Source organism: Nicotiana sylvestris, chromosome 3, assembly GCF_000393655.2.
Source record: "Nicotiana sylvestris chromosome 3, ASM39365v2, whole genome shotgun sequence".
NCBI lineage: Eukaryota > Viridiplantae > Streptophyta > Magnoliopsida > Solanales > Solanaceae > Nicotiana > Nicotiana sylvestris.
In genome coordinates, this window is record NC_091059.1 from 209894819 (window position 1) to 209907238 (window position 12420).

Below are 12420 nucleotides of genomic sequence, written 5' to 3' on the forward strand. Positions count from 1 at the left end.
ACTTATGAGAACTAAGTTGTTTATATCAGTTTGATATACATTATATACGAAAGTATATTACATTCTCCCCTCACAAGTGGTTCAGGGCCAGGAACCAAATAATTCCATCTTATTATTATTGATGTGCGGTGTATATTTTGATTAACACCATAATGCACAAAGATGGATTCCCAAAATTGAGGAATAAAGTTAGTTTTTCTAATATGAGGGAGAGACATGATAAACAATTGAGAAAAAGTTACGTGGAAAGAATTATCATTTGTCCATCTAGATCCTCGAATAAGATAATATGAACTTGAAGTTCATAAAAATATAATTCATCTGCAATATATTGCAAAGCATGCCAGACGCATTTGCTGACCCAAAGAAAGTAACTATATTCTCACTGAAAATGCTCATATTTAGAATAAGTCCTAGAAGGACAAAGTCTATGGCACGCTTAAAGCGTATAGACTGATCGGTTTCAAATAAACTTCTTGATAAAGAAGATGAGCAAATGATCAAAATGATCATAATAAAAGAGGCAAGTGATCTAGAAGATCACATGACATAACACTTCATAAATCTAGGTTCAGGTACCTGAAAATATGAATGAAGAGATCTCTATGTTATGTCTTTATGAAAAAGATAATATTGGAACCGATATAAAATGTTCGTCGGCGACATCTTTCATAGCGCTAAGTATCGATGAGGATCTTAAGTTTGTCGAATACAGACCCAAAAAAATATTGGCCAAATAGAAGAGTCGCAATTCAAATAGAATTGGTTTCATATGAAAGACAAGTATTTGGACCTGCAGTTCAAACACTTGAAAATATAAAGTCAATGATATGTACAATCACTTTTCGATATCTTATTTGTCTAGTATGACATGAAAACTTGATATGCATCTAATTAAAGTCTATTATATGACTTATATGACAATTCTTGAAGGATATTGCTAAAAACATATAAAATTCTTGGTCATGAAGTACTACATCCTACGTGCAATTTGTGCACATATGTATCTTGCTATAACTATAAGCATGATAATGTGATAGTGAGAATTTTTCCATCTATGGAGACACTGAAAAGGCTATTCCGCGACATTATATAAATGCATTATATATATACAAGAATGATGATTTCAAGGTGCAACATATTTATTCAAGTGATAATATGGCTGATTTGTTCACAAAATCTCTATCAACATCAACCTTCAAGAAGCTAAGAACAAGAACAATATTGCAGAAAAAGAGAGAGAGAATTCTTATTGAATTGGGATGATTTATAATGGAATAAAACCCCTCTATTTATAGGAGAAAAGTAATATTGAATTTACAATGGAATTGAGAGAATTCTCTCTTTTTCTGCAATATTGAATTTGTACGTCCGAAGTATGCTAATATTGATAAGGGGATAAACTATTGAATCATCATATGACTAACTGCTACATCAGCAAGTGATAAGCTCATGCGTTATCGGGCAAATTCTATTGAGACTTTCGTTATTAGTAGCCAAAACAGTACGTTATCAGTAGATCTCGAGCAAATTCTATTTGCTCTATAATCCAACTATTATGTGTTCGTTTTCTCTCTTCCTTGCTATGAGCTATGTTAAATACTAGATTAAAAACTGTAGAATAAAAAACATGTCGGTGGACGTGCCGGAGTGGTTATCGGGCATGACTAGAAATCATGTGGGCTTTGCCCGCGCAGGTTCGAATCCTGCCGCACGTTTTTTTAAAAAAAATTTCCTTCCCACTTTGTGCCTGCATATACAAAGAACTGCCACTTTGCTAGTTATGGTTTTGGTTTCCACAATGAACAACAACAACTCCTATGGTAAGGTTCAAGTAAGGTACAAACAATCATCGTTCTTGATATTTACACTAAAGCAACAATGCAAAACCATTTCACAAATTCAACAAGTCCATGCTCGAGCCATTACCAATGGCCACCTCTCTTCTTTTCACTCTACTCTTATCCTCACTCAGATCCTTCATTCTTTCACTTCCCTTCTCTCTTCTCTTCCTTTACAACCCAACACCCATCGCTATGCCACTCATTACGTCACCTCCATTTTCAGCCTTATTCACAACCCGTCATCTTTCTGTTACAACACTATCATTCGAGCCCACACACTTCTCATTTCCCCAAATACCTCTTTTTTATATTTCCTCAAAATGCGTCGAAAATCAGTCCCACCAGACTCCTACACTTTCCCCTTTGTTCTCAAAGCTTGTGGTTTAGTAAATTCTCTGTCCCTCGGCAACACCCTTCATTCTCAAGCCTTGAAGTTTGGGTTTTTAGCTGACGCTTTCGTGTGTAATAATCTTGTTCATGTATATACCGTCAATGGTAATACTAGTGACGCCCATAAGGTGTTTGATGAAAGTTGTTGTAGAGATGTTGTTACTTATAATTTAATCATTGATGGGTATGTCAAAGCAGGTGAGATGGGCAAAGCGAGAGAAATGTTCGACGAAATGACTGAAAGAGATGCGGTTTCTTGGGGTACCCTTTTGGCGGGATATGCAAAAATGAACAAATGTAAAGATGCCATTGAACTATTCTATCAAATGGTTTCATTAAACGTAAAATTTGATAATGTTGCATTGGTTTCTGCTCTCTCAGCTTGTGCCCAACTTGGGGATCTAGAGAAGGGGAAGACCATACATGATTATATTAGGAAGAAGGGTATTCACATAGATTCATACTTGTCTACTGGATTGGTAGATCTATATGCCAAATGTGGGTGCATTGAGATTGCTAGGGAGATATTTGAGACAAGCTTGGAAAAGAAAGTGTTTACTTGGAATGCTATGCTAGTTGGATTAGCCATGCATGGTCATGGCCAGTTATTGTTTGATTACTTCTCAAGAATGGTGGAAGGTGATGTCAGGCCTGATGGGGTAACTTTTTTGGCATTGTTGGTGGGATGTAATCATGCAGGTCTTGTTCAGGAAGCTAGAAGGCTCTTTGGAGAAATGGAAGAGGTTTATGGTGTTTGTCGAGAACTAAAACATTATGGGTGTATGGCGGATTTGCTGGCACGTGCAGGGTTGATTAAAGAAGCTATGGAGATGATAAAGGCAATGCCAATGGCTGGTGATGTGTTTGTGTGGGGTGGTTTGCTTGGTGGGTGTAGGATACATGGGCACGTTGAGCTTGCTGTTAAAGCTGCTGAAAATGTGATGGAGGTGAAACCAGAAGATGGTGGGGTGTATTCAATCTTGGCAAATGTGTTTGCAGATGCTGGTCGTTGGGATGATTTGGTCAGTATAAGGAAAAGAAGAGATTGTGCAAAGATCAAGAAGAGTGCTGGTTGTAGTTTGATTCAGTTGAATGGGATGACACATGAATTTATTTCATGGGATGACTTGCACCCTCAAAGTAACGAGATATATTCCGTCTTAAATTGTCTACAACTCAATTTGAAGCATTCTATTGCCGATAGGGTTTTGATGAACTAACAATACATTCTTTTCACTGGTACATCTATACTACTGTCATTTGACGTGTAAAAAAGTTCTTGAGTAACATCTCAGTCCAGGTTCTGTGTATTTTCTTTTTTTTCCTCGACTACACAAACTTCGTTTGTTTATAGACAATTCTTAAATAGCATTTCTCTTCCACGAGCTACTTCAGGCAATACATCGCTGGATTATGCTTTATTGGTGATAGTTGTATTCATCTTTTCCACTTAGCCAAACGACATACTGGGGACTTTTCTGTTTGAGCAAATGCGCAGCCATTACAAAGTCATCATACTTAGTTTATTCCCTCCTGCCAAAACAAAACAGTGAACTGTAATTGCCATTGGCATAAACCTTTAGAAATGGCAAAGAAGATGATTGGATCCAGTTCACTACTTCTCTTAAAAGTAACTTTTATGTTCTTTTAGTTAGTCAATACTGTACACAAACGCTCATAAAGCGATTGCAAAATATAATATGCAAATTGATTGTGGCTATTTCAGGAAGTAAAATCTAAATACCTGTGAAATTGTTCAAGAAATATTTCAGCTTAAAAGAAGATTAAACACGTCTCTCAAAGTGATTATGCCTTCTACCTGCCGGGAATTGGGATCAATAACCACAATGCGCCGGACAACTGAATCAAAAAGAGAAGGCATTCATATTAGAAGATTATGAGGCTCACAAGAAGAAGAAAAAAGAAGAGGTACAAACTTGGATCTGAAATGAGCTCCATTATCTTATAGAGTGAATCGAAACGTGTGCATGTCCTACAACGATCACGAGATACTTCATCTATGACCTCCAGGACCTGCAGTGAAATTGAATATGCATTATATGCAGAAAAAGTAGAAGAAACCTTAGGTAACAGCAGGATTACAACTTCAATCTACGCGGATTTACACACACAGTAATAGAATGTCCGCATGCCCTAAAAGGATCATCACCACGCCAACACTATTTACCAAAAAGATTCTGCAGTACTTTTACCCATAATATCTTGAATTAATCAAGATGAAAGAGTTCCAAGAAGCAAGTAAAAACCAAATGGTAACTAAAGTTTAAGCAGCTTTATATCACCATACAAGTATGACTGTCCATTTAAGTCTTCATAGAGTTATTCTGCATACCAAAGAAAGTTTGGAGACAAGAAAAATGTTTTTAAATAAATTCACCAACTTTTGTAGCCCATAGAATTCTTTTGCATGCCAGCACCTCGCTTATATTAGCAAGCATGATAATCTTGAGGGGACAAGAGACAGTGGATTGAAATGCACTTACTTGGGCCATTGTCATCTGGTCAAGCCGAAAGCGAGCATACACATTGCCTCTCGCCAAAGAGGTAATGTCACTATGTAAAGACAGCAAAATCACAAGTTTGTAATACTTAAAATAACAAACCAACTTCAATGATGCTGAAAATGAAAAATCTCAAGCAATTACCATCAGAAGCGCATGAATTACCTCCGAGAGTACACATTTATAAGGGCTCCATCATCATCAAGGATAGGTATTGAACTTATCTGACCTGTCAGAGCAAGAGAAAGACGTGCTTAGTACACGTCTTAGTTAAACAATTTTGTTCTACTCATATAATATTGTGAACCTTCTATTAGTAATTTAAGAGCAGAACTAAGGGGATCTCTGCTGTATAATGTTAACAATACACGGCTGCTTGCCCTTCCACCAACTTCTCTTGCCCATGTACCTAATGGAAGATTACCCACTGGTTGCTGCAGAAGAGGCAGATACTCAAGAGAGTGCCTAAAATGCCTGCATATGTCTAGGATTTTCCAAGGAAGAGATAAAACCAAACATAAGCCCTTGCGAAAAACATTATGAGGAAAAAACTGCAGAATTGGAAAGCAAATTATAGAGAAAACACACGCTTTGATATTCCTGCAAGGCATGCAGTATGCAACAACTGCACACACGACTCGTCTTCTGGTGAATGTAAAAGTGGAACTGCAGAGATCTTATTGTGTAATAATAATAGGGCCACATCTTTCAGTGAGTCATCAGGTCCAGCCTGTGATTGAAGAGAAAGTAGGAGGAATGAATAGAAAGAATAAGATTCTGGATAAAAGCTACTCTGAGAGAAAAGAAAGAAAAATTTATCATGGTTGGATAACCTGCAAATACGTAACCGCTCCCCCCCCCCCACCCCACCCCCAAGGCCAAAAAAAAAAAAAAACGTACCTCCAGGGAGAGACATGTCAAACAGAAGCAAAAACCATTTTATTCCATATCTTCTATATATTACTAAAAGGAGAGGAAAAAGCCCTTTCGTTAATCCAAGTGGCAGCTTAAAAAAAGCCACATGACATAATTAGTTACTAAATTTATTATTTAGTTAATAATTAATTATTGGTTATTCTTTTTGAATTTAAATATATATAAAAAACGAAAATAATAAAAAAATATAAAACTACCATATATATGAATATATTCATATATATATATATATTAATTGATTACTTTATTTGAATTAATAAATATAGATATCTTACAATTAACTATATAAAAAACGAAAATATAAATATAAAAAAAAACTACCCATTCAAATTGGGTGGGAGTAGTTTCAAGTTGGAGTTTTTAAATTATTTTAAAATAAAAAAGCAAAAAAAAATCTATAAAAAAACAAAAAAAAAGAGAAGAAAAACTACCCATTCAAATCGGGGAGTAGTTTCAAGTTGGAGTTTTAAAATAATTTTAAAATAAAAATAGATATCTTATAATTAACTATAATTAGAAAATGAAAATATAAATATATAAAAAAGTAACTACCCGTTCAAATTGGGTGGGAGTAGTTTCAAGTTGGAGTTTTTAAATTATTTTAAAATAAAAAAGCTATAAAAAACGAAAAAAGAGAAAAAAAACTACCCATTCAAATTGGGGAGTAGTTCAAGTTGGAATTTTAATATAATTTTAATATAAAAACAAAATTAAAAAAATAATAAATTACCAATTCAAATTGGGGAGTAGTTTTAAGTTGAAGTTTTAAAATTATTTAAAAATAAAAAAACAAAAATAAAGTAATAAAAAAAACTTCAGAGAAAAATATTAAATAACGTAATATGCTAATGAAACTTTCTATTAACAAAGTAATAGTATTAAATATTGAAAGATATAATAAAGAAAAATACATAACAAAAACGTTATTCGATGCGCTGCCTGTATAAGTCCCGTTAGTTTAACATAGATTTTATTCACTAAAATTTAGATAATATTATTAAGAACAACATAATAATTTAAAAAAAAATTCAATAGTAATAAATTATATATCTTCTCATATATTACAAAAAGAAAGCGAATACTAAATATTGTTTAATATAATAAAGAAAAATAGAACAAAAAAGTTATTCACTGACTATATAAGTACGTTTGATTTAATAGAGATTTCATTATTGGGTATATCGTATTGACAAACAAGATGACAATTGAATTTTATTAAAGCAATACGATCTAATAGGATCAAACAAGCCTGATCATAATTTAATTTAATTAATATTTTTTTAATATTGACCGCGCATCGCGCGGGTACGACTACTAGTAACAATTAGAAGAGCCAAGAATAGTTTGTGAATACTCCACTACACATAAAATTACATACTTGCAGTAACACCCTTCTGTTTGGAGGTATCATAGGCCCTGACACTTCTGCATGCAGTTGGAATTTTCTGTATTTCCAAGCTGAAACAGTGTGCCTTTCAAGCTCATCGTTGGTCAGCACTGAATGACTTCCATGGAGCTGCAAAAAGTAGTTTACCTTAGGCATGATATATAGGAATGAAGCATAGATGATACATGACGACAATGCACTAGTTATATACAAATCTAATAGTAGTAATAAAATTTATCATTAATGATCAAAAGACAGCCTCAAAGGCATCCAATAGGAGAATTCAACTGCATAAAAATTATACATAGTAGATGGAATTCAGAAGAAAGGCACTATCTTCTTGTGATTAAACCTTACTATATCAATTCTCCCCATAAAATACAATGCAAGGAACATTCATCTGCAGGTTTATGATCCTCAATTGAACATAGAAAAGTCACTTATTTCAAATATAAATGAAAAATCGCTCAAACGACATAGGATTCACTCTTCACTATTTGCTGCATTAGAAAGACCAAATGCTTTGACATGAGGTGGACGGGCATGGAGTCCATGGACAAGCAACTTATTAGCCATATAAAAATGGAGTTTCTGAGTTTTTACTAGAAACATGGATTTTGATTATTAAGATAATGAGAAACCAAGCAAGAAAATCTTCCTCAAGAAAATATTATTCTCCGGCTCATTTTCAGCACTTAAATTCAAAGCTCAAAAAGGTTAAAAACTCGGTGGACAATGGACCCATCCCTCTGCCCTTCTCCACTTAAAGACCAGGCTTTTGTCTACCGCAACAGTCAAACTGGTGACATGTGCCTAACTCACACACCACGTGCTCCACTCTTACCATTATATCAAAACCCTACGGCCTCAAAAATATTTGGAAAAATAAAAAATTTAAAATCAGTTGCCAGTTGTGCTTAACAACTACTAAATAGTACCTTCAACAATATCAAAATGAAATCAGAAGCAGTAAGCATTCCCGATATCATCGCATTCCGCTCATCCCAAAGAGGCATCACAGCAAGTCCCTAAACATATGTTCAACTAGTGAACCTCAAAATATATACCAAGCATAAAACAAAAATCAACATGTAAAGTGAATGGAGAAATATAGTGTAACAAAACATTAAAGACATAGTAAGATTGCATGAACTATTACCGGACACTAGAATTTTTCAACCAACACAGTTGCATTGATGCCCAACCTATATCCAGGGAACATTACAGGCTCAAGAGCCATACTTTTGGCAGGATTCACCTGCACTGAATAATATTTTTTCCATCCTATGTTTTCTTCAATGAAACCAGCCCAAGAAATAGATTTTCTAAAGCACTGCAGATTAAAGGAAAGACACTCTCTTCCCCATCACAGAGAAAGTTGACAAATTAATATTACACGGCTATATTCCACAACCTAAACTATAAGAACATCTGAAACATAAATGGATAAGGTGCCATACTATAGATCTTCCTACCCTGTACATGAAGAAGGTCTCCACAAGTCACTTTTTGGAATAGGCCACATAAGCAAGAATCCAAAGGGTAAAACAAAGTGGTTTCATATAATAGAAACAACTATGCTTCTTTCGCAAACTAGTCGGGTCGTCTATATTAATTCTCAATATCCATTATGTTTTGTTTGGACCCATTCCCAATACTCAATAATTTATCATTTAAGGAAAACTAGTGTTCACTAGCTGAAGAGGTTCTCTGTATTTTCTATTACATACAAATCTCAAAAAACATCGTGGAAAACACCAAACAATAGTGTAAATGTGGAAACACGACAAAGTCTTAACTCCAACTAGTCTATCTTGCGTATATGAATCTTTCATTTCCATAATGTTATGTTCTTTGCCAAGTCCACATAGATTCTGGAAAAATGAATGACTTTGAGACAATATCCCTCCACGTAACTCTAGGTCAATTTTGTATGTCCCAGCAGTCAGGTTTGGTCCTTCAGGCAGCAACTCCCGCTGGTATATAATCCATAAAGGAAATTGGGCTAGGAGGTGAGTAACTATATCCAACTATTATTTGCCGATCCATGCAATTCAATAACAAATAACAAAGCAAAATGATAGATTCATCTCAGATGGCAAACCATACCGAAATCAAGAATAAACTAGTCTTAATAAAGTGCAGACATTTTGGTTGTAGATTTATAATCAAGTCCATAATTGAAATGTATAATTTGGATATTTACTCGAGTTAACTCATATGCAAATCTCCAAGACAAATTACAACTTCCAGAATTTGCTGAGCAAGTACTTATTAGCTACAACCTTGAGCTTGAGGACAAAGGTGTCTCTGACACCCAAGAGGAACCAAGAAGACGGTCAATAGTGTACATAGAAAACCGAACCTGTTCATACATGATATGAAAAGCCTGTTTCACAGCCACATCAGAATCTAATGCAAAGACCTATGAAAAATCACCAGTTAGGTAGTCAGTAAATTTAAATAGAGATATTATTAAGTAATGGCACAATACAAGAGGAAAGCATAGATAAAGACTTCCAAACCTTTCCTGAATTTGGAATCAGCTCATCTGCTCGGGAAGATGACAACAACATGAATAGACGACGGCGGGAAACATCTATTTCATTGGCTGACAACTGCATGACTGGTTCAAGCTGTAGTCCACATGAAGATGAAGCCTGGTTGGTATGACAAAGAAATTATACGGAATTAAAATGTTAAGGAAAGTGGTTGGAGGAAATCATTATGAGTAGTTGTCAGAATGAGGGACGGAAAAGGAAATTGAGGTATGGTCATTAACCATATCAAGTAAGAAATTCTTTTCTGGTCAGCACTGACCTCTAGATGCATGCTTCTAGCAAAACCCGAGACCAACTTCGACTGAGTATCCTCCCTAAGTAAGGCAGAAGGTGTGGAATCTGATTCCTTAACAAGTATCAAGTTATTGATTGCACCATATTCATCCTGAACACAAAGCTGTTCCTGGTCGACTTGCCAGGTTCCATCAATAAAGAATTTGTACTGCATAGTTCATTTGGAGCCAGTAAATTCAACTCCATACAAAATGTGCACTTTTTTTATTTTAAGCAGGTGTTACTGTACGTGTGTAATACATCAGTAACAGCTATAATATGTAAAACTTTACGATACTCCATATCTTGTGAAGAGGTAACATTTGCTAATGGTTAACTTGTTAAGAAAGCAAGGATGTTCCTGAAAATCAAATTATTTACCAGAATAGACATATTAAACACAAAATAGGATCAGTTTACACATCAGCCAAAGCATCAAAAGCAAAGAATACCGTAATCCTCAGGAACTAGACATGAAAAATCATTAAACCTATGCCTGTACAGTAATACTAAATCTCGGAAATATATTTGCATGCTTAAGATTTGCTGATACTTAGACGCTAATAAGCATATTGATGCATCTTCTTAGAGGCAGTTAAAGTGCAGCAACAGAAAAGGAGTACAAGGGACTTAGACGGTAAGATGGATCACAATGAGTAATAGCATATCTCCCGGAGTATTCCCTCAATCTCAATTTAGTTAGCTAACTTTCAGTTATAATCCATCCAATTCATTTGACCAACCCTGATTATCTATTTCTTTACTTTATCAAAACTTCTTCTAGCTCTGTGAACAGATATTCTGTATGAAAAAGATGATAGTAACTATTTTCGCATACAGCACCTAAGGCAATTGTCATTGAGCCGCCTTTTCTTTTGATTTTTAGGTGTACTTTGGCACAAATTCATTAGCTCGTTACACAATCATCACATAGAATTAAGGGAATACCTGATGATAACCTGGTGGAAGATCAATGATCCTCTGAAAAACGGTGGCCGAACCCTCCACCAAATTCATCAGTAACTGATCAGTCCAGCTGCACCATCCAAAATCACAGGCACTTAGGCAATATAACAAGCATGTAACGTGCACTTTGTTGAATCATAACACAAGGGGCTTAAAAATAAAAGACTAGTTGTAAATGAGAAATTAAAAGTACCCATTGAAGGAACCATAGAGGAAAACTTGACTACCACCATATCGCCATGTAAAGGTTATTAGTACCATTTTCCTCTTCAGACCCAAAACTTCCCTTTTGTGGTTTCGTATATATACATGGTTTTACGGGAAGACACAGTCAGCAAATTAGACAGAAAAAATCAGTGGAAATTCCAGAGGAAAGAGGGGAAATAGGGGAGCAAAGAGCATCGGTATACCCGAATGACAAGAAGCCAGCAAAGAGCGGAAATTATATTAAAAGAAAAACTACTAGAGTAAGCAAACAGTGGAAAATGAAAATGTAACAATGGATACGACATGGAAGTACTACTATGATGTTTGTGTATTTTAATGTTTGAAATAGTTGCAGATGCTTTCTGTTGGTTTCTATTTCTTTCTCTTTTTCAACGTTTTTTACGTTTTGTCATTTAGGTTGTTTGGCTTTATATAGCAAGAATGACATTTGTATTTAGTTTCTCTTTCATATGTCCTATGTGTTTGTCCTTCTTTGATCTTTTGAGGTGTATGATTGTACGGTGAGGCTCGTTGGTATTTGAAATAAGAAATAATTAATTTTAAAATTAAATTTGATATAATTTTATTTTATGTTTGGTTAGGATAAAATTATAGTATATTAATTTCGAGATTAGTTATTCCAGGATTATCATATTATTTTTATTTTAATGGAAAAATAAAATAATTAATTCCGAGATAATTAATCTTGTCATAACTCATTTCCCAATCAAAATACCCCTAAAGTGGGGTGTGAAACTACGGCGGTCTTGACATCTCCTCCTATGAACTTCAAACATAGATGTCTATTTGTTTCTATATGATATATGATATATGATATATACTCTGTTTAACTCAAAAGATATTAAAACCTTTTTGAACAAATCAATCAAAGATGAAGGGGTAAATTATAGTCAAACTTAATTGATTCCAGACCGAACAACTTCGTAATGATGAATATATAGGAGATGAACAAGATATCGCCAATCTCATTAAGATTCAATATTGCATTCCTCCTCAGTTTCTGAGGAAAAAGAGCTACAATTGCTTTTTCTTTGAATACCAGAATGGAGCTCTTAGCTCTATTTTTTCTAGATAAACCTCGAGAAGCCCCCCCCCCCCCGAAAGCCTTTCTGGGCTATATTTATAGTTGAAGCCTCTTGATCCCCACCGTGACTTGGTGCGCTTGGGTCAGTGGTGCGTTCTGGTCGTGACTCTAGGCATTGCTCTTTTCGAGGTGTCAGATATCTTGGAGGAGAAATGAAGTGGACCCTATTGACTTCCACTACCCGATTGCTAAAAAAGGGTCGTGGGTAACCTGGTCATGGCAGTCAGAT

General features: G+C 35.0%; 2 protein-coding genes and 1 non-coding gene across 7 annotated transcripts; 2 read left to right on the plus strand and 1 right to left on the minus strand.

Annotated features, from left to right (window-relative positions):
• The first annotated feature begins 1628 nt into the window (after nt 1-1628).
• LOC104227850 (pentatricopeptide repeat-containing protein At5g61800) lies at nt 1629-3457 on the plus strand. Its single transcript, XM_009780199.2, has one exon. The coding sequence runs from the start codon at nt 1631-1633 to the stop codon at nt 3452-3454; it is 1824 nt and encodes a 607-aa protein (XP_009778501.2). The 5' UTR covers nt 1629-1630; the 3' UTR covers nt 3455-3457.
• Nucleotides 1637-1718, plus strand: TRNAS-AGA (transfer RNA serine (anticodon AGA)). The gene has a single exon. It is a non-coding gene; the product is annotated as a tRNA-Ser (tRNA).
• LOC104227851 (sucrose nonfermenting 4-like protein) lies at nt 3388-11481 on the minus strand. 5 transcript variants are annotated; one of them, XM_009780202.2, is made up of 14 exons: nt 11073-11481; nt 10862-10949; nt 9900-10082; nt 9605-9715; nt 9445-9504; nt 8018-8107; nt 7071-7208; nt 5345-5486; nt 5064-5240; nt 4922-4985; nt 4739-4808; nt 4172-4268; nt 3979-4094; nt 3388-3767 (listed from the first exon to the last, which is right to left on the minus strand). In XM_009780202.2, exons 1-13 carry the CDS (start codon nt 11138-11140, stop codon nt 4003-4005), a joined length of 1380 nt encoding a protein of 459 aa, XP_009778504.1. In that variant the 5' UTR covers nt 11141-11481; the 3' UTR covers nt 3388-3767; nt 3979-4002. The 5 variants fall into 5 exon arrangements, with proteins under 5 accessions (XP_009778504.1, XP_009778507.1, XP_009778505.1 ...); XM_009780205.2 differs by having other exon boundaries at nt 5166-5240; nt 9605-9739; nt 11073-11480; XM_009780203.2 differs by having other exon boundaries at nt 9605-9739; nt 9900-10043; nt 11073-11479.
• Between the last annotated feature and the right edge of the window lie 939 nt (nt 11482-12420).

Bases quoted from the DNA above. Each gene is read 5' to 3' on its own strand.
- LOC104227850 (XM_009780199.2), top strand. From the start codon at position 1,631: ATGTCGGTGGACGTGCCGGAGTGGTTATCGGGCATGACTAGAAATCAT.
- LOC104227851 (XM_009780200.2), bottom strand. From the start codon at position 11,140: ATGGTACTAATAACCTTTACATGGCGATATGGTGGTAGTCAAGTTTTC. The intron at 8,108-9,444 runs GTTCGGTTTTCT...ACATATGTTTAG, and splicing joins TTCATATCATGTATGAACAG to GGACTTGCTGTGATGCCTCT. The intron at 4,269-4,738 runs GTAAGTGCATTT...ATTTCACTGCAG, and splicing joins ACCAGATGACAATGGCCCAA to GTCCTGGAGGTCATAGATGA.